The sequence below is a fragment of the Bos taurus genome, chromosome 18 (assembly GCF_002263795.3).
Source record: "Bos taurus isolate L1 Dominette 01449 registration number 42190680 breed Hereford chromosome 18, ARS-UCD2.0, whole genome shotgun sequence".
NCBI classification, from domain to species: domain Eukaryota; kingdom Metazoa; phylum Chordata; class Mammalia; order Artiodactyla; family Bovidae; genus Bos; species Bos taurus.
The window spans coordinates 51136428-51154451 of NC_037345.1; the positions used below are offsets into that span (position 1 = coordinate 51136428).

General features: G+C 55.9%; 1 protein-coding gene across 22 annotated transcripts in view; it reads left to right on the plus strand.

The window, feature by feature from the left end:
• Positions 1 to 18024, plus strand: part of POU2F2 (POU class 2 homeobox 2) — a 30712-nt gene that overhangs the window by 3338 nt on the left and 9350 nt on the right. For 9 of the 22 annotated variants that reach the window (XM_059877545.1, XM_059877552.1, XM_024979101.2 and 6 more), the window contains exons 2-6: positions 5404 to 5469; positions 5586 to 5620; positions 5755 to 5811; positions 8630 to 8812; positions 9062 to 9340. In XM_059877545.1, coding sequence (XP_059733528.1) covers positions 5404 to 5469; positions 5586 to 5620; positions 5755 to 5811; positions 8630 to 8812; positions 9062 to 9340 — 620 coding nt within the window. The remainder of the gene's footprint in view (positions 1 to 5403; positions 5470 to 5585; positions 5621 to 5754; positions 5812 to 8629; positions 8813 to 9061; positions 9341 to 18024) is intronic. The other 13 variants (XM_059877550.1, XM_024979107.2, XM_024979105.2 and 10 more) reach the window with 3 other exon arrangements.

The window sequence follows — 18024 nt, forward strand, 5'->3', positions numbered from 1 at the left end:
CCTACAGGGCTTTTTCCTGCCCATTCCTCTGAAAAGTCGCATGCTGCCTGTGATGGGAGGAGGGAGGGGTGACCCTAAGCAGCCACCCAGACTTTCTGTGCAGATGAATGAGGCTTTGAGGGGGCACTTCTGAAGGTGGGGGGGGGGGGGCGTTAGAGCCAATTAGAGTCACCTGGAAGGAGGCTTGAAAAAATTAGGACACTTAGGTTTCACCTTGTGCCATAACACTATGCCAGAGTGTTATGGGGTGGCATTGGGCATGAGTCTTTGTCTAGAGTTGAGAGAGAGAGGGAACGAGAGAGCCTGCAGGATGGGGTCTCAGCGAGCCTCTTGCCAGGGTCACCATACCCTGAGTCCCCATGAAGACATCACTGAAGCTTTGGGTTCATGGTGGAAATGGAGTCCCCCCCAGTTCATCCCTGGTGGGGATGGTTTGATGAGACCCTCCTCTTGGGTTGGGCTCGATGAAGGAAGAGGAGAGGGGAGGGCAGAGGCCTGGGAATGGGCCGCTCTGGCCATTCTGCTGTCGCCCAGCCGATGCTGCAGGGGTGTGTGGGCTGTGTGGGAGCTGGAGGCGGGGGCAGGATTGGGGAAACAGTGGTAGAGAGTTCCCCTCAGACCACGTTTGCCTCTACAGCCACCGTTCCTCCAGAGGGGAGGTGACCTTAAAGGGTTAAGGTCAGGTGGGAGCCCCTGGGGGCCTGGGGCTGAGGGTCGAAGGTCAGGTAACCACAGAGAGAGGATCCTTTCCTGCATTCGTTCATTCCAAAGACAGAGTCCCAGACTGTGCAGTGGTGACTCCAGTCTGGGCCCTAAGGAGCCCACGGTCTAGAGTAGGGGTCACTGCCCAGGCAGTCAGGGTGTGTTGGGGCAAAGGGAGCCCAGACGAGAGAGGCACTGACCACCTGGGCAGTCCAGGAAGACCTCACAGAGGAGGTGACGTGGAGCTGGAGCCTTAAAGAGGAGCAGGAGTTTGCTAGTCAAGAAGGAAGGGGTCATCCCAGGCAGGAGGGGAGCAGAGGCAAAGGCCTGGAGGGGAGGGAGCAGGGCGGCCCTGCTCATCCCACCCACGCAGCCTGTTGAGGACCCCAGATGAGTCAGCCCTGCCCCGAGGGCTTCCTAGCCTGATGGGGGAGACATTCTGGGGCCCAGATGGCTGCAGCCCTTAGGACAGTGATGGGTAGGTGGTGCCAGGGTGGAGGGAAGAGGGCAGAGACCCCCCACCTGAAGTCATCACGGTGGTGACTTCAAGGAGGACGGAGCCTGTGCTGGGTCCTGAAGGATAAGTAGGAGGTTGCCAGGCAGACAGAGTGGGAAACAGCGTTCCAGGCCGAGGGACCAGCCCATGCCAAGGCTCTTTACATGACAGAGAGAGAGCAGGACAGAGGCAGGAACAAGTAAGAGACAGAGGGAGCCGCAGAGAGGCACAGATGTTTATAACCTGGGCTCCCAAGCTGGGTGACGCCGGGGACCCAGCAGTGAGTCAGCCCAGGCCTGTCCTCTGATCAGTGGGGAAGGACAAGGGCACAGGTGACCACAGCCCTGCAGGCTCGGGGCTGGATTGGTGAGGAGAGGCTGCCTTAGTTGGCTAGGGCTGCCACAGCAAAGTACCCCCAGACAGGATGGCTTACACGATAGAAATTATTTTTCTTAAAATTCTGGAGGCTGGAAGTCCAAGGTCAAGCTGTCAGCGGGGTTAGTTTCTTCCGAGGCCTCCCCGCTTGGCTTGGGGTGGCCGTCGGCTCCCTGGGTCCTCACCTGGTCTTCCCTCTGTGCCTGTCCGTGTCCCAGTCTTCTTGTCTTTTTAGGGACACCAGTCGACCTGGATCAGGGCCTAGCCTGAGGCCCTGATCTGTACGTGGGGCCTGATCTCATTTTGGCTTCATTACCTCTGTAAAGATCCTGTTTCCAAAGACGGTCACAGTCTGAGTTACTGGGGGTTAGGAATCCAAGAGAGGAATGTCGAGGGGTACAGCTCAGCACACAGCAGAGGCCGAGGATGAGCACGGGCCCTCTGGGGTGGAGGTGGGGCCCGAGGCCGCCCCGGTCCGTGAGCAGGAGGGGCATTCACTGGCGAGGTGGGGAAGAAAGAACCTGTACATCCTGGAACCCTGCCCCCTGCCCCTCGTCAAGCAGAGGGCGATGCCAGCATGACTGAAGAGAAAGGTGCATGAGTGCTAAGAGATGGGCAGCGGAGGGTGACGAGGGTCACACCCTGATGGCCAAGATGGGAGCCTGGGCTTTTCTTAGGAGACGAGGAACCGTGGAAGGGGTCCCGGCTGGGGAAGGGGCTCCTGGTGGCAGCATGGTCACTGGCTGGAAGGAGGGGCTGCGGAGGTGGCCGGGGCATGGCTTTCCAGAATGCTGGCAGGGATGTAGGGTCACTCTCGGGTTTGTGGTTGCCTGAAGCAGAGCCAAGGGCTAAGAGATTTATGTGCTTGGCTTTAAAATGTCATTTATTCTTTATCTGGCTGTGCTGGGGCTTCGTCCCTGCACAGGTTTTCCCTAGTTTCGGTGAGCAGGGGCCGCTCTCCAGTTGCCATGCGCGGCTTCCCGTTGCCGTGGCCTCCCTTGTGGTGGAGTGCGGGCCCTAGGGGCCTCGGGCCTCGGTAGTTAGGGCTCCCAGGATCTAGAGCACAGGCTCAGTAGTTGTGGCACACGGGCTCAGCTGCCCCGCGGCATGTGGAATCTTCCCGGACCAGGGACTGAACTTGTGTCTCCTGCAGGTGACAGGAGGATTATTGGCAGGTGGATTCTTTACCACTGAGCCACCAAGGAAGCCGAGTCTGGGAATTTTAGAGCCAGGATCAGGCAGGACTCCTGCTTCTTGATGCCCCAGGGTCAGGAGGCGGGGGTACTCCTTCCTCGGCTCCCTTTGTGACCTCCTGGGTCTCGGGGTCCTTAACCACTCAATGCTCCTTCCCCAGTGGCTGGCAACAGGGCCTGAACTCCAGGAGCATCTGGGCACCTGCTCCCCACCCCCACCTCATAAGCTTATGCCTTAGTAGGACTATGTGCTGGCTTATTCTTAGCTTGTTTTATTTCTTTTTTGTGTATGAAAACATACATATAGTAAAATGCTCAGGTTTTAACTGTACAGTTTGATGAATTTTACATATGTACAGAACCCCCCCCCCCACCGCCAAACCACCAAACAGATCACCTCTCAGGACATTTCTAACCCTCTGAAGGCTTCTTCACACCCTTTCCAGGTCAGCACCCCTCAAAAGGTGTCCACTAATCTGACCTTAATCACCTGAGGTCGTCCTGCCTGTTTCTGAGTTTCCCTTAATTGGGGTCCTGCTGTCTGTCCACTTCTGTTGTCTCACGTCTTTCCCTTGGCAGCAGGTTTGCGAGATTCAGTGTGTGTGATGCAGGAGCTGATTCTTTTCTGGGCTGTGGAGCATTTCGCTGTCCAGACATACCAGTGTGTTAACTCATCCCCGGTTAACGGGCCCCGGAGCCGTTTCCAGTGGCGGGGGAGGGGGGCGGTTAGAAAAGGGCTGCTTCCCGGAACACATGTGCCCGGGGCGGTGGTGGGCTGGACGCTGCGTCCTCTGGGGTGGATGCCAGGAGAGGATGTGCTGGGAAGCGGCGCCTCTAACTTTCCTGGACTGTGCTTGGATGGGTTTACAGCCCCGTCAGCAGTGTGCGCCCTGGCTTTTTCCCCTTTTTCCCCTCTGTTGGCGCCCGGCCTTCGTTGCTGCGCGGGCTGCTCCCTAGTTGCGGTGCACAGGCTTCTCTGCTTGCGGAGCGCGGGCTCGAGAGCCCAGGCGTCAGTAGTTGTGGTGCCTGGGCTTAGTTGCTCCGAGGCATGTGGGATCTTCCTGGATCAGGGATCAAACCCGTGTCCCCTGCACTGGCAGGCGGATTCTTTACCACTGAGCCACAAGGGAAGCCCTGAGCTGGTTTTTTAATCAGGAGTTTCAAATCAGAGTGGCATTCCTTGTCAAGTGACCCTCAGTTGCAAAATATCTGGACTTCTTTTTCAGTTGCAGAGGCTCTTTCAGGTCTCTTTTCTAGCTGGCCTGCTTTAACTGTCTTGGACACGGAGCATGTTAGCGTTGGATGGCTCCTTTGATAGAACCGGGTCTTGGTGGGGATTTGGAGTGAGTTGTGAAATGTTAGGATCAGAGTCAGGGTCGGGAGTAAGGTCTGAGGCCGAGCTGGGAGTCAAGGTCAGATGAAGGACTCGGGCCGTCTGGACAAGGGCTGGGGATCAGCGCGGGTAAGAAAATTGCAAATGCGTCGGTCAGAAACCCAGACTAGGAGTCTAGGACCAGGAAGGGCTGGGTTTGAATGGCTCTCAGGGTGATCCTGGGTTGGAGTCACTGTGGAAATGAGGTGGAGGGGATTAGAACAGGTTCATCAGACCGTAGCGATACTGATTAGAAGCAGGAGCCCCGGAGTCACGAGGACCCCAGTCCAACCTGGGTGCCTCTGCTGTCTCATGGGGCTCTTGGGGAGGTGCCATCTGCCTGGAACCTCAGTTTTCTCCCCTGTAAAATGGGGGTAATATTGGCACCAGCTGCCAACGTGAGCTCTGAGTCATATCTCGCACTGTGCTGGTAGCACTCACCTTCCCGTGACCAGAATCGGAGCGTTGTGAGCATGGGGTTGTTTCCCTTGCTCCGGGTCCCCTGTTTGCCACCTCCTTCCATTTCCTGGGCCTGCGGGACTGTAGGGTGGGATGGGGTTGGTAGGGTGGGGGCTCCAGGTTGGATTAAGGGCTGCAGTCCCAGGTAAGGCTGTAGTCTAGCGTTAGGTCTGAGGACAAGGTCAGGGCAGAAGCGGATGGGGTTGGAGTTGGAGTCACAGAGATGAGAACGGGGCCGCCCAGCCTGAAAGGGAGGCGGAGGGGGGAGTGGACGGGAAAGTGGTGGGCCGGGGAGGGGGCCTGGGGCGCTGAATCACACCCAGAGATCTGAGGACTCGCTCCTGGGGGATGCTGCCGTCCCTCACACCTCCCAGGCCCTACTCAGAGTGGAAAACACGCCTCACCGAAACCTGGTGGGGCAGGACGGGTGCCTGGGCGGCCGCTGTGAGGAGGCCCAAGGCTGACTCGCTCCTTCAGAGCATCACCAGCCTCCCCCAACCCTGGGCGGCCAGAGCCGCGCCAGGACCAAGGGCCAACCTCACCTCCCGCCCTGCCCCAGGTCTCTCGGGGGGTTGAAGGTGACCCTCCCTGTGCCACCTTCCGAGGGACCAAGAGGCTTCTCTCCTGTCCTACCGGTGGAGGGCAGGGGCCTGGAGCAGAGGGCATGTCTCCAGGAAAGAGACACTTGCAAGGTGGCAGGGGGCGTGGGGGTATGGGGGAAAGGCTGGGTGGTGCTGGGGGAGCGGCCCCAGAGCCCTACTGGCTTCCGCACCCTCACCTCACTGGCATCCCTCCTTTGTCCTCAGAAATAAGAATGTCTAAGCCCCTGGAGGCCGAGAAGCAAGGTCTGGACTCCCCATCAGAGCACCCAGGTAAGTGGGGAACGGGGCAGGGAGGGCAGAGGTCACCACGGGCATAGGGCAGGGGTGCTCGGGGGTTTTAGGGTCAGGGGCTAGTGACAGCTCACCCCTCGTCCCTCTCTTTGCAGACACTGAAAGAAATGGACCAGACACTAACCATCAGGTCAGGAGGCAGGGGATGGGTATCGGGGAGAGGGGCAGAAGAGAGCAGAGCAGAGCTCTGTGGGACAGGGCCAGGGCATCAGAAGTTGCTTCATCTCACTGTTCCCATCGCCCACCCCCACTTGCTCTTTGCAGAACCCCCAGAATAAGACCTCCCCGTTCTCGGTGTCCCCGACTGGCCCCAGCACCAAGGTAAGCCCCGGTCAGAGCAGCCAGGGTGACCGCTCAGGTATGACATTTGATGGAGGGTCCCGGATGCCTGCTGTGGGCCCAGGGCCTGGCACCTTGGTGACAGGACTCCTCCCGCCCCTTCTCACCCTCAGGCTCCCGCCCCAGGCCTGTGACTCACCAGGGCTCCTTCCCCTTCCCTGGGGGGGTGGGGGTGGCCAGGGAAATCCCCCCCAGAGCCCCAGTGCGATGAACAACAGGAAGCTGAGGGCCCCGCCCCCATCCCAACTTCCCTGACTGAACAGGGGCCCGCCCCACCCCCACCCCCCCAAAGCACACACTCGGGGCCAGGCCAGGAGTGGGAGCAGGTGGGGGCGGGCAGGTCCAGTGAGGATGCTGCAGGAGAGGACAGCGGGCAGGCCGGAAGGGGCCAGATGGAGCACATCCAGACGGGCCCTGCTGCAGGGCACAGCTGGGCTTCAGCGGGTATCTGGTGCCCGGGTCTCCACCCTCCAGTCTGGTGGGGGTGGCTGGCCAATCCAGAGGCCTGAAGATGGCGCAGGGGCAGAGGGGGCCCGGGCAGGACTCCTGACCCTGACCCGTGGTGGCCCGAGGCCGGGGTAGGGGGCCAGGAGGTGCTCTGAGACCATGGGAAAGTCACCCTCCCACTCTGGGCTCCTCAGTCTTCTCCAGCCTGGGAGTGGGGGCGGGCAGATTAGATGACCCCTTGACAGGTGTCCCGTTCAGAGTGCGTGGACATGACCCCGAGGAGAAGGCCCCTGACTCTGACCAGCTTCACTCTGATCTCAAGCTGGGCTCTGGCCTCTGCCCTCAGAGCCAAGAGCATCCATTGCCCCCCTCCCCGCCCCCAGCCCCACCCCCGCCCCCAAATCTTTGCCGCCCGTCCTGCCCCCCAGCAGCCCTGCTTCTCCCCTAGGACACCAGTGGGGCCCAGGGGAGCAAAGGTCCCGCTCCCTTCCCCACCAGGCCTCTGTCCACGTCTGGTCTGCGCTCCCTGCCCTTGCTGCCCCATCCCACCGCCTCTCTTCTGGGTCAGTCTTTCCCTCAGGGCAGTCCTTCATGGGCTTCCATCAGGATGTCAGACAGATGCACACACCACCCTGTATAATTATTTACATCACAATTTTGTTAAATTGGTTCAATTTAAAAAAATTTTATTATGGAAAATGTGAAACAGATACAAAAGTAGAAGGAAGACCATAGCGAAAACAAACCTCCAGGTACCTGTCACTCAGCTTCAACAATAATCAGTTCATGAACTGGCTTGCTTTCTCAACAGCTAAAATAAAACTTTTTTTTTAATGGAAATTTTATGAATGGAAAACCAGAATCACTTGCCATGGAAATAAAGACAATGATTATTAAAATTACCCAGAGACTCTTGCCTGTTGTAGGGTCTAAGCCTGAGACCAGTTCTCTATTTTTTAGAAGGGAAGGGGAGCCAGGGTTGGAAGGTATTAGAGACATCCTTGCACCTAATGAAGACTTTTCTTAAAAGACCCAGAGAGAAGGAAAGAGCCCCGAGAAGCCTCAGACTCTCACCATGACACACAGTGTTAGTTTTTTAAAAACCTTTCATTAAAATATGACACACACTTAGATCCTTGGCATACAACTCTGGATTTTCACAAATTGAACACCTGTGTTGTCAGCATCAGATCGAAAAACAGAACACGACCAGACTTCCAGAAGGCCCATGATTTCCCCAGGAGGGCGGCCATGGCCCTGACCTCTAGTCCCACTGTTTCACACTGCATCCCCACACCCCTCAGACTTTCTGACCCTTGGGTCCCACCCCCTGGGGCGTGCCACTCACTCTCTGTTATTCGCCCTTTCCCGGGCCTCTGTCTGTGAGTCTCAGTCTGTGTTGCAAACGCCATGCTCGCTCCTGCCAAGTTGCTGTGTTGCCTTGCTCAAGTCGTTTTCCCTCTATGGACCTCCTTTTGCAAGATGTTGGGATAGTGGGCTGAAGGATGATGCTTAACATTCCCCTCTGGGCCCGAGAGTGGGACCCATCAAGCCGCACACCCCCACCCCATGTGTCATTTACCAACAGACCTCTCAGGCCAGCCCACCATTGTCTGGCTTTTTGTTCAGGAGGGGAAGAAGGCAGGGACCTAGGGACCACTGTAAGCTGGTCTGTCGTACGTGGTGGATGCAGATGCACCTGTATACTCCACGGAGAGATGAGGAGGGGCTCAGCAGACTTGGGTGGAAGCTGACAAAAGACCTGAGCCACATCTGGCCTGCGGACACCTTATGCTGACCTTGCTGCGTTTCTGCCTTAGATTTTTACTGGCAGGGAGCAGAGTGGGGGCTGGTCAGGCCCCCTTCAGGCAGGCGGGCACACTTTTTCCAGCCCACTCCGTCCACACCTGCCCAAATCACCCATTTGCGCCATCAGCCTGTTTCCTTCGGCTTTGACTTCATGACCCATATTCTAAGGCGGTGATTTTTCTTTAATACCTTAAGACCCTTTGTTCCAACAAAATGTTGTTCCACTGGACAGACAAGAGATGTACTTTGGGCTGAAGCAGATGAGGGATGTGGTACCCAGAATCCTCGGGTCCCCCAGGCATCATTTCCCATTTGGCACATGGGGAACTGACCCCCAAGAGGGTAAAAGCACTCTCCGAAGGCGACCCTCTTGTGTCGGGAGTTTGGGTGCAGAGGGTGTGTTAACCTTTCTGACCGATGTGGAAACTGAGGCTAAACTGAGCGGCTAGCCGGCCCTGCAGACCTTGCCTTCGCCCAGTCTGCTCCTTCGCGTGCGAGCGCGGGGCTGGCGTAGCCACACACGTGCCCTCTCTTTGGTTCGCAGGTGGGCATTCTCTCTGGCCTCCACTTAACATTCTGGGGTCCCGGACCCTGCCTCTCTCCCCCCCAGATCAAGGCTGAAGACCCCAGCGGCGACTCAGCCCCAGCAGCACCCCCGCCCCCGCAGCCGGCTCAGCCACACCTGCCCCAGGCCCAACTCATGTTGACTGGCAGCCAGCTAGCCGGGGTAAGTACCGGGGCACAGGGACGGGGACGGTGCAGGGGCGGGGGGGAACACGCCAGCCGCCTTCCGTCTGTTACAGGACCCACGGTGGCCTGGGGTACCCCTCCAGTCCCACGGCCACTCTGTCCGCGCCTGCCTCTTCTGCCCGGTAACCCGCTTGGCTCGAGGCGCTAACTAACCCATCTCTGCCTTCTCCGCTCCTCCCACGCTCCTCCTGCGGCCCCGCTCCGGCCCCGCCCCCACCCCCCGCAGCTCACGGCGCTGATGCCGGCTCAGCAGCAGCTCCTCCTGCAGCAAGCGCAGGCCCAGCTCCTGGCCGCCGCCGTGCAGCAGTCCAGCGCCGTCGCCGCCGCCGCCGCCTCCACCTCCTCTTCTTCTTCCTCCTCCTCCTCCTCCGCCTCCTCCTCGACCTCGCAGGCCCCAGCCTCCTCCTCCTCCGGGGGAGGCGACCTGCCACCACCACAGTCTGCCAGCCAGCCCCCGGGGACCCCACAGCTTACCCTGTCCCAGCCCATCCAGCTCACAGCACAGGTAAGGGCGGCCCCCGGGGGAGCACACTCCCCCAGCCGAGGACCCGAGACAGTGCAGGAGGCTGGCTGGTCCCGGGGTACCATTTACCATTCTGACCACCAGCCACCGGCCGGGCAGTCCCCTGGCAACCCTAGGAAGCCTTGGGACACGCCGCCACCCATCACTGGGGGGCTAGAGCGAGGCTCGGAGGGAGCACACCCTCCAGGTGAAGGGAGCACCTGACTCCCCAATTTCTGTGCACCTCGCTGCGGGGGCCCAGCCACCTGGGAGGCTGACATGTCATCCTCAGTTTAGAGCAGAGGAAACCGGGGGTCACCTCAGTGGGCAGGACCTGTGTGTGGGCCCCGAATGAAAGAGTGAGAATTAGAATCAGTGTCCCCACATCATGTCCCCTGGCTCATCCAGTGAGACCCTCTTTCAGAAAGAGGCCCATGACCTGTGGGTCAGGAAATGCCACGTTCTCTGTCTCCCCATTCTACAGACTTCCGGTCTACTTGGAATCATGCATATGAGGGGCCATATTAGCTTCTAGGCCTGCCACAACAAAGTATCACAAATGGGGTGGCTTAAAACAACCAAAATGCATCATGTTAGACCAGAAGTCCAAAATCAAGGTGTCAGCAGAGCTGGGCTCTCTGTGAAGGCTCTCGGGGGAATCCCTCTTTGCTTCTTCCAGCTTCTGGTAGTGTGGGAAATCACTGGCTTTCTCATAGATGGATGAATCCAATCTCTGCCCCTCTCATCTCATGGCCATCTTCTCTGTGCATATCGGTCTCTGTCTCCACATTTCCCCTCCTTGTAAAAGGACAGCAGTCATTGAATTAGGGCCCACCCTAATGACCTCGTTTTAACTTGATCATATCTGCAAAGACCTCGTTTCCAGACCAGGTCATAGTTACAGGCACCAGGGGTTAGAATTCCCACCATATCTTTTTAGGGAACACAATCCAACCATGGCAGTGGCCAATTCAACTATTGGCAGTGGCCCACAGACTTCCCATAAGGATCCCTGACAGGAGCTGAGCAGAAGCTGGGCAGGCCTCCTCTTCTGACAGGCTGCTCTCTCCGGCGCACCCCTTCCTTCCACACCTGCCCATGTCACCCATCTGTGCTGTTCACCTGGTTTCCATATAGCATTTGAGTCTGTGACCGGTGTTGCAGGACAGCGAAGGGCCTAGGAAGCCTTAGGACAAGGGACCCTGTTGAACTCCACACAGCCCTGAGTTTCTCACAGAGACTGTTCCTAGGACCCTTCTCTTTCCCCGCCCCTTCCCTAGGAATCCCCTGGCGGCCTGTGCTGTCTGCACCAAGGAGCTGTCCAGCACCTGCGAGGCTGTTCCCTTGGCAGCCATTAGCTTCTGATGGACCGGCTCCACTCCTGGCCAGCACTCTCATTTGGGGCTTAACACTGAGCGCATCTCTGCCTTCTTAGCGCTTCCTGCCACGAGGTCTGGTTCCTCAGCAACACAGAGCAATCTGGCCTCGTTGCTCTATAGTGACTTTCCCAAACAGAGCCTCCCGATGCCTGGCTCGCCACTGTTGCCCATGTAGTCTGTTGGACGCGGCCTTGGTACCAGGCACTATGCTAACGTGACCACCTGAATCCAGAGACCCTCATCATGCCTGAGGCTCCAGGGGAGTGAAGTGACTTCGCCTGCCTCAGGTCATACCGTGAGCTCAAGGGGCATTGCCAGCCCAGGAGGAGTCCAGAGCTGTAACCACATGATCTGGGGCTTCTGCCCCTCTCTGGCACCCCTCCCTCCCTGGCCACCAGAGACCCCTGCGATTTGCCTCGCAGCACACACCTCTCTTCACTAGGCAGTGCTGAGGCTCAGGGCTCCTCACTAGGCTCCTCCAATCTCTGTCCTCTTTTCTACCTGGAGGTCAGCCCCCTGTTTTTATCTGGTCAGCTCCTCCTCTTCCTTTAAGTCCCAGCCCAGGAGTCTGTGCCTCCAGGAAGTCTTCCATGACTTCTCTTTCTCTCGCTGGTTTGATTTTCTGCTTTCTGATCACCAGAGGCTGTGTGAAAATAGGCCCTCGAAAATCTCTGTTGAAGGAACACAGACTACAGGGAGGGTGGAGGGACAGGGCAGCCCAGTGCAGACCCAACCAGGCCATCAGCCCCAGGAGCAGCAGACGCTCCTGTTCAGCCAGCGCCTCCAGGCTCCCCACAGACCCCGGGAACAGCAGGCTGACCCTCTGCCGCCCACTGTCCTGCCCGCACCCTGACTCTCCAGGCCGCCTCCTGCCCAGCCCTCTCCTCTCGCTCTGCCTGCCCCAGCTTCCCCCAGCTCTGATCTTCATCTGTCCCCTGCGAGTGCCAAGCTAGGCTGAGGTGGTTTCCTGGGAGTTCCGTCACCCCATGATCTCACTTCCCCAGCAGATAAATGTTTATCCCGGGCAGCCCAGGACCAGGGAAACAAGCTGCCTGTGCTCAGGCCACGGTGGGCACCACGTCCTCCAGTGCTCACTGCTCTGCTGCAGTCACTGCCGGCCTGGCCCTGGCTTGACTCTCTTCCCAGCCTGTGTCTTGTATATGCCGGGTCTATTTAACTTCTCGCGCCTGCTCAGCTCCGTCCCTCCCTCACTTCACAGATATGTCCCTCTGTTGAGCCCTGGCAAGAAGCAGGCATGACTCACACAGAGCCTTGTCCCTGGAGGGGCTCCCAGTCTCATAGGGAAACAGACACACCAATAAGCCACCAAGAAATGTTTGAGAAGTTCTAAGAAAGTTAGAGGGCTTCCCAGGTGGCACTAGTGGTAAAGAACCCGCCTGCCAGTGCAGGAGACCTAAGAGATGCGGGTTCAATCCCTGGGTCGTCAAGACCCCATAGAGGAGGGCATGGCAACCCACTTCAGTATTCTTGCCTGGAGAATCCCATGGACAGAGGAGCCTTGTGGGCTACGGTCCATAGGGTCGCACAGAGTGGGACACAACTGAAGTGACTTAGCACACATGCAGGCAAGAAAGTCAAAAGCATTCATAGTCCTATCACTTTGAAATTGTACATAAAGTACAAAGAGAAAGTCCAACTTCTGTCCCTGTAATGCCAGCTTCCAAAGAGTAACGTCGGTCAGCTTGGCAGGAACCTTCCTTGCATTTTCCTATCTTGAACAGATGAAGAGGTGATTATAATACCATTTTATCACTGACTCTTTTTTTTGCTGCACCGCATGTGTTGTGGAATCTCAGTTCCCTGACCAGGCATTGAACCCGAGTGCTTGGCGGTGAAAGCAGAGTCCTAACCACAGGGCCACCACAGAACTCCCTCTAATTTTTACACTCTGTGCGGCCAGCACTGGGCACGGTGCCTTCTACCAAGGTGGCTTCACAGATATTTACTGAATCAATGAGAGATGTTTTGCTGCAGCTTTTCAATCAAGGGTAGGGAAGACATCTCTCCAGGGGAGTCATTCAGAATGTCTGGGGTAGGAGAGGCATTGATTGAACATTTATATTCACTGCTCAAACATCATTTTGTCTCTGGAGAGCCCGGGGAGTTGGGGGGATGTCCCCATTCCATCTTACAGCCTCAGCAAATAGAGCTCGAGAAGATCTTTAGGCAGGCAGGACCTAGTGAAGAAAGGTGACTGGGAGAAACCTGCTGGGAGTGGTGGCGACAGAGGAAAAGGAGAGCGGCGTGTCTGAGGGAGTCAGGGCAGGCTTCCCGGAGAGAGTGACATCCAAACCGAGGAGGGACAGGCGGGAGTTTGCCAGGTGGATGAGTGGAGAAGGCGTTCCAGGCATGGGAATGGCAAATGCAAAGAGAGAGAGCAGGGCAGGCTTAGGGAGGCAGTGGGTGGGCACGAAGAAAGGATGAGGTGGGAGGAGGTGTCAGTGCAGCCACAGCCCCTGCTCTAGGCAGTTAAAGAGTAAGAGGGAGTATTTGGCTCAGGCCACTGAAAAGGCCCAGCCTAGAACATCAGACCTGGCCCCAGGGATCTGTCTTCCTTTTCATTCTGGGACGGGCACAGTGGATACCAGCACTTGTAGCCTTGCAGCCACCGTGCCCAGCGGCATAAAACACACCCACTGCCAAGAGTCATTGTCTCCTGACCCCTGGGAAGGTGGGCTCCTGGAGAAGGGAATGGCAACCCACTCCAGTATTGTTGCCTGGAGAATCTCATGGACAGAGAAGCCTGGCGGGCTACAGGATCACAAAGAGTCCAACACAACTTGGTGACTAACAGCAGCACGGGATATTATATGCAACTGGCATGTAGGTGTTTTTCCTCCCTGTTGACTGGTGCTCTGTCCACGGTGTTCTGCCCCAGTTGCTGCTCCACGTGGCAGGGTCAGCCTCTGGGGGATGGGGGTATACATAGAAGATCTTGTGCTAGAGACAGCCACCTCTGTCCACCTGCAACCCCAACCTTTAGAGCTTCCCCCAGTGGAGGGGACTGGAAGAATCATAGTCATTTATTCATTCAACTAACACTTACTGAGCACCTCGTGTGTGCCAGGCTCTCATTCGTGGCCCCGAGGGGACAGCTGGGAACAAGGCAGAGGGGGCTGCCCTTGAGGGCGTTATTATGTACTAGTGGAGAGACAGACAGTAAACGAGTCAACAAACCAGCCAAACAAGACGGTTTTAGCATAAGTGTGATGAAGAGAATGAAACAGGGTGCTGCCCTAGAGGGAGAAAGCCACTTTTTTTTTTAAGGCAGCGCTGCACAACATGCTGGGTTGGGGATCGAACCCTTATTTATTTTAACACCAAAAGCATTTTGTATCGGGGTATGGCCGGTTAACAATGTTGTGATGGTTTCAGGTGGACAGCGAAGGGACTCAGCCGCACATACACATGCATCCATTCTTCCCCACACTGCGGGAGGAAGTCACTTTCAATGGGTAGTCAGGAAAAGTTTCACTGACAAGGTGGCCTTTGTTCTCTCACCAGTCAAGGCCTGACTGAGTCAGGCATGAAGGCAGTGGGAGAGCTTGGGAAAGGGCAACAGCAGGTTCAAGGGTCCTGAGGCAGAAACCACCCTGACTTGTTCAGGGCACAGAGGACGGTGCAGTGTGTGAAACAGAGTGAGTGGGGGGCAGGTGGGAGGTGAGGAGCCGTGGCAGAGGCCGGAAGGACTGGCTTTTGCAGCGTCTCGTAGGCAAGATCAAGGAGTTGGGAAGCTGTGCTGGGTATGATGGGAGGCAGTGGGGGGTGCTAACCAGGTTAGGAGTGTGCCCCAACTGACCCTTTACAAAGCTCCTTCCAGCTGCTGTGGGTAGAATGGACTAGAAGCAAGGAGCCGAGTGGGAAGCCCTCGTAGGCATCCCTGAAGGCGATGAGGGTGGAGGTGGGGTCCAGCATGCTATTTTGTATGGATCCTGTAGGTCAAGGGTGACTCCTGGGACTCTGGCTTCAGCGACTGGGTGGTGGCGAGGTGGTTTCCTGAGCTGGGGAAGGCAGGGGAGGAACAGGGTGTTTTGGAGGGCGGGGCTGAGGAACCAGGAGTTTCACTTTGGACATGGTAGGGTTCAGAGAGTCTGTTAATCACCCAAAAGTAGAGACAGCAAATAGGCAGATGGATATTGGAGGCTGAAACTCGGTGGAAGGTCTGGGCAGGAGCTGAAAGTTGTCAGTTTGCAGGAAGAGGATGGACCCATGGGGCTCCTGCCCTCGAGAGCTCATGGGGTGACATGAGGCGGGTGATGGGAGGGTGCAGTGCCAGCGAATGCTTGTGTTGGGGCAGTATGTTCTGGTTTTCGAGATGCTTTGAGAATAATAATATTACTCAGGCCTCAAAACAACCCAGTGAAGAGTTAGACATTATTACTCTTGTTTTATAGATGAAAGAGCAATCCAGGTGGTGCTAGTGGTAAAGAACCGACCTGCCAGTGCAGGAGATGTAAGAGACACGAGTTCGATCCCTGAGTCAGAAAGATTCCCTGGAGAAGGAAATGGCAACCCACTCCAGTATTCTTACCTGAAGAATCCCGTGGACAGAGGAGCCTGGTGGGCTACAGTCCATAGGGTCTCAAAGAGTCAGATACGACTGAAGTGACTTAGCATGTATGTACACACAGGTGAAAACCTGAGGCTCCAAGAGAAATGACTCAGTAAAAATGACTGCTGTTTAAGGAGAACCCCTTGAGTGAATCAGGGATCAGGTTAAATGTTCTACAGGCATTGTCTCATTTAATTCTTTAACAGCCCCATGAGATAAGAATTACTGAGGTGTCATTTGAAGAAATTGAGGCTTAAAGAGGGTAAAGAACTGCCCGTGGTCTCAGGTGTGTAAAGGACAGTCAGGTGTCTGGCTGGCTCCAGAGCCCAGGTATTCCAGGACACCATGTATTGTTACCCTAGTCAGTACAGTCCAGAGATAGAGCTGGCTTACCCCCAAGTCACTCAGAAATTCGCTGGTGGTGCAGTGGTTAAGGGGCTTCCCTGGTTGCTCAGTGGTAAAAGAATCTTCCTGCCAATGTAGGAGATACAGGTTCGATCCCTGGGTTGGGAAGATCCCCTGGAGAAGGAAATGGCAACCCACTCTAGTATTCTTGCCAGGAAAATTCCATGGACAGAGGAACCTTGGGGTCTCAGAGTTGGACATGACTGAGCCGCTGTGCATGGACACACGCCAGTGATTAGGACTATGTGCTCTCACTGCCAAGGGCCCCGAGTTTGAACCCTGGCTGGAGAACTAACATCCCACAAGCTGTGAAATGTGCCCCCACCCTAAAAAAGGGGGAAGCAGGCACAACATCCAAGACTCGAATCGCCACGGTTCTCAGATGAAAGGGCCCTTGCACGCCCAGGTGACCTTCCCACCCGTTGTGGGAACTCCCTCCATACTGTTCTGAGCAGGTGGGGGTGCATTGTCACCCAGGTGGCCCCAGGATGGATGCTTCCTGCCCCCCAAGTGGTCCCTTCCACTGCTGGGCTTTCGCACAGTCACTGCAGTGTACTCCACACGGTTCCCAGCCCCCGTCCCTTCCTGTCCTCTGCACTCTGGACCTCACTTCAGGCTCTTCATGCCCTGGCAGCACAGTGTCCAGAACAGGTCGTAATTTGCCCTATCAGGGAGGGCAAGCCAGTGTAGACGTGCGCACTGACACCTTCCCCTTGGGGTGGCTGTCGGTGTGTGTGGAGGCCAGTCTTGGGGGGCAGGGAAGTCGGCCTGTGCGGTGGAGTGAGGCGCTGCACCTGCTGGGCTCGGCCTGGTGCCTCTAGTTCCTTCTCAAGGCTGCCTCCTCCCCACCAGGTGGAACCGGCCCAGTGGGCGATTACATTGCAGTTCACCCATAGGTCATATAACCGCCCTGTCTCAATCTTCTTGCCCCCAGTCTGCTGCCAAGATCCTACCAGTGGCAAAACCTAGCTGGTTGGCACCCAGACACCATCAGTCCTAAGATTTATCCTATGCATTCTCTGAAAATTCATGTATCACCTGTACTGCCCTGCTCTGGGGCAGGGGAGTGATCAGATAACAGCGATGAGCAAGAATGTGGCCCTTTCCTTCTCAGCTTTGATAGGCTGTACTAGCCCTCTGGTTTTTCTCGAAGGTTAGGGACAGAGCAGATGATCCACTAATATCCCAGCGAGGGTCCAGCAGACATGCCTCCGCTTACTCTAACTTTTCCACGGCCTGTTTCGGTTCTAACACGTCCTTAAGTGGCTTCAGATGGCGAGCCGGTTCAGATGGCGCTAGGTTGTGGAGAAATGGCGCCCCCTACTGGCTAACCCTTGGTCTTGCGGCAGCTCACTGCTCTTCCCAGAATCTCCTCTCTCGTTCTTTTTTCCCATATATTGATGTATGTATGTATGTATTTCTTTGGCTGTGCCAGGTCTTAATTGCAGCGGGCAGGATCTTTAGTTGCCTCATGTGAACTCCCTGGTCAGGGAACGAAGATCCCAAAAGCTGTGTGACAGCTAAAATAAATAAATCCGATGGAAAGTTGTGGAGGCTTTATTTTTTTGTTTGTTTTGGCTGCCACGCAGCTTGCAAGTTCTTCGGTCCTGACCAGGGATCGAACCCAGGCCCCAGCAGTGAAAGCGCAGAAATCTGACCACCAGATTGCCAGGGAATTCCCTCTATTAATATTTAAGAACAAGAACTTGGGTTCCACAGACCATCCCAACAGGGGTCTGTGGATGGAATTCAAGGGTGAGAGTCCATGAACTTGGATTGGGAAAAAATTTATGTCTCTGTTTTCACTATCCTCTCACTGAAAATGCTTCCGGTGTGCATAAAGGCAGCGGAGCACAGTAGTATTGGGAGGGCTTGGACTTTGTCACCTATAGAATGCACAGATATTTCTATATTCTATTACAGTTGTTGCAGATCTTTTAAAATATAATTTTCAATCCTTGTTTTGAAATTACAGTAATCATTCAACTTGTTGCTTGCTCCTATTTAATGGGTTAACAAAGAAGCCCATTGGTTAATGTTTATCACAGTCAAAAATATATTTGATGATTGTATTTTAATATAAGTGATTTGCTTTGAAGTTCTATATATTTTACGTTGCACATTTTTTTTATTCTGAGAAGGGGGGTAGGTTTTGGCAGATGTTGAAGCGTTCAAAGCACAAAAGTGTGTAGAAAAAAATTTGGTAGGGGACTTCGCTGGCAGTCTAGTGGTTAGGACTCTGTGCTTCCATTGCAGGGGTCATCAGTTCCATCCCTGGTCGGGGAATTAAGAACCTGCAAGCTGTGACACTCGGCCAAAAAAAAGATACG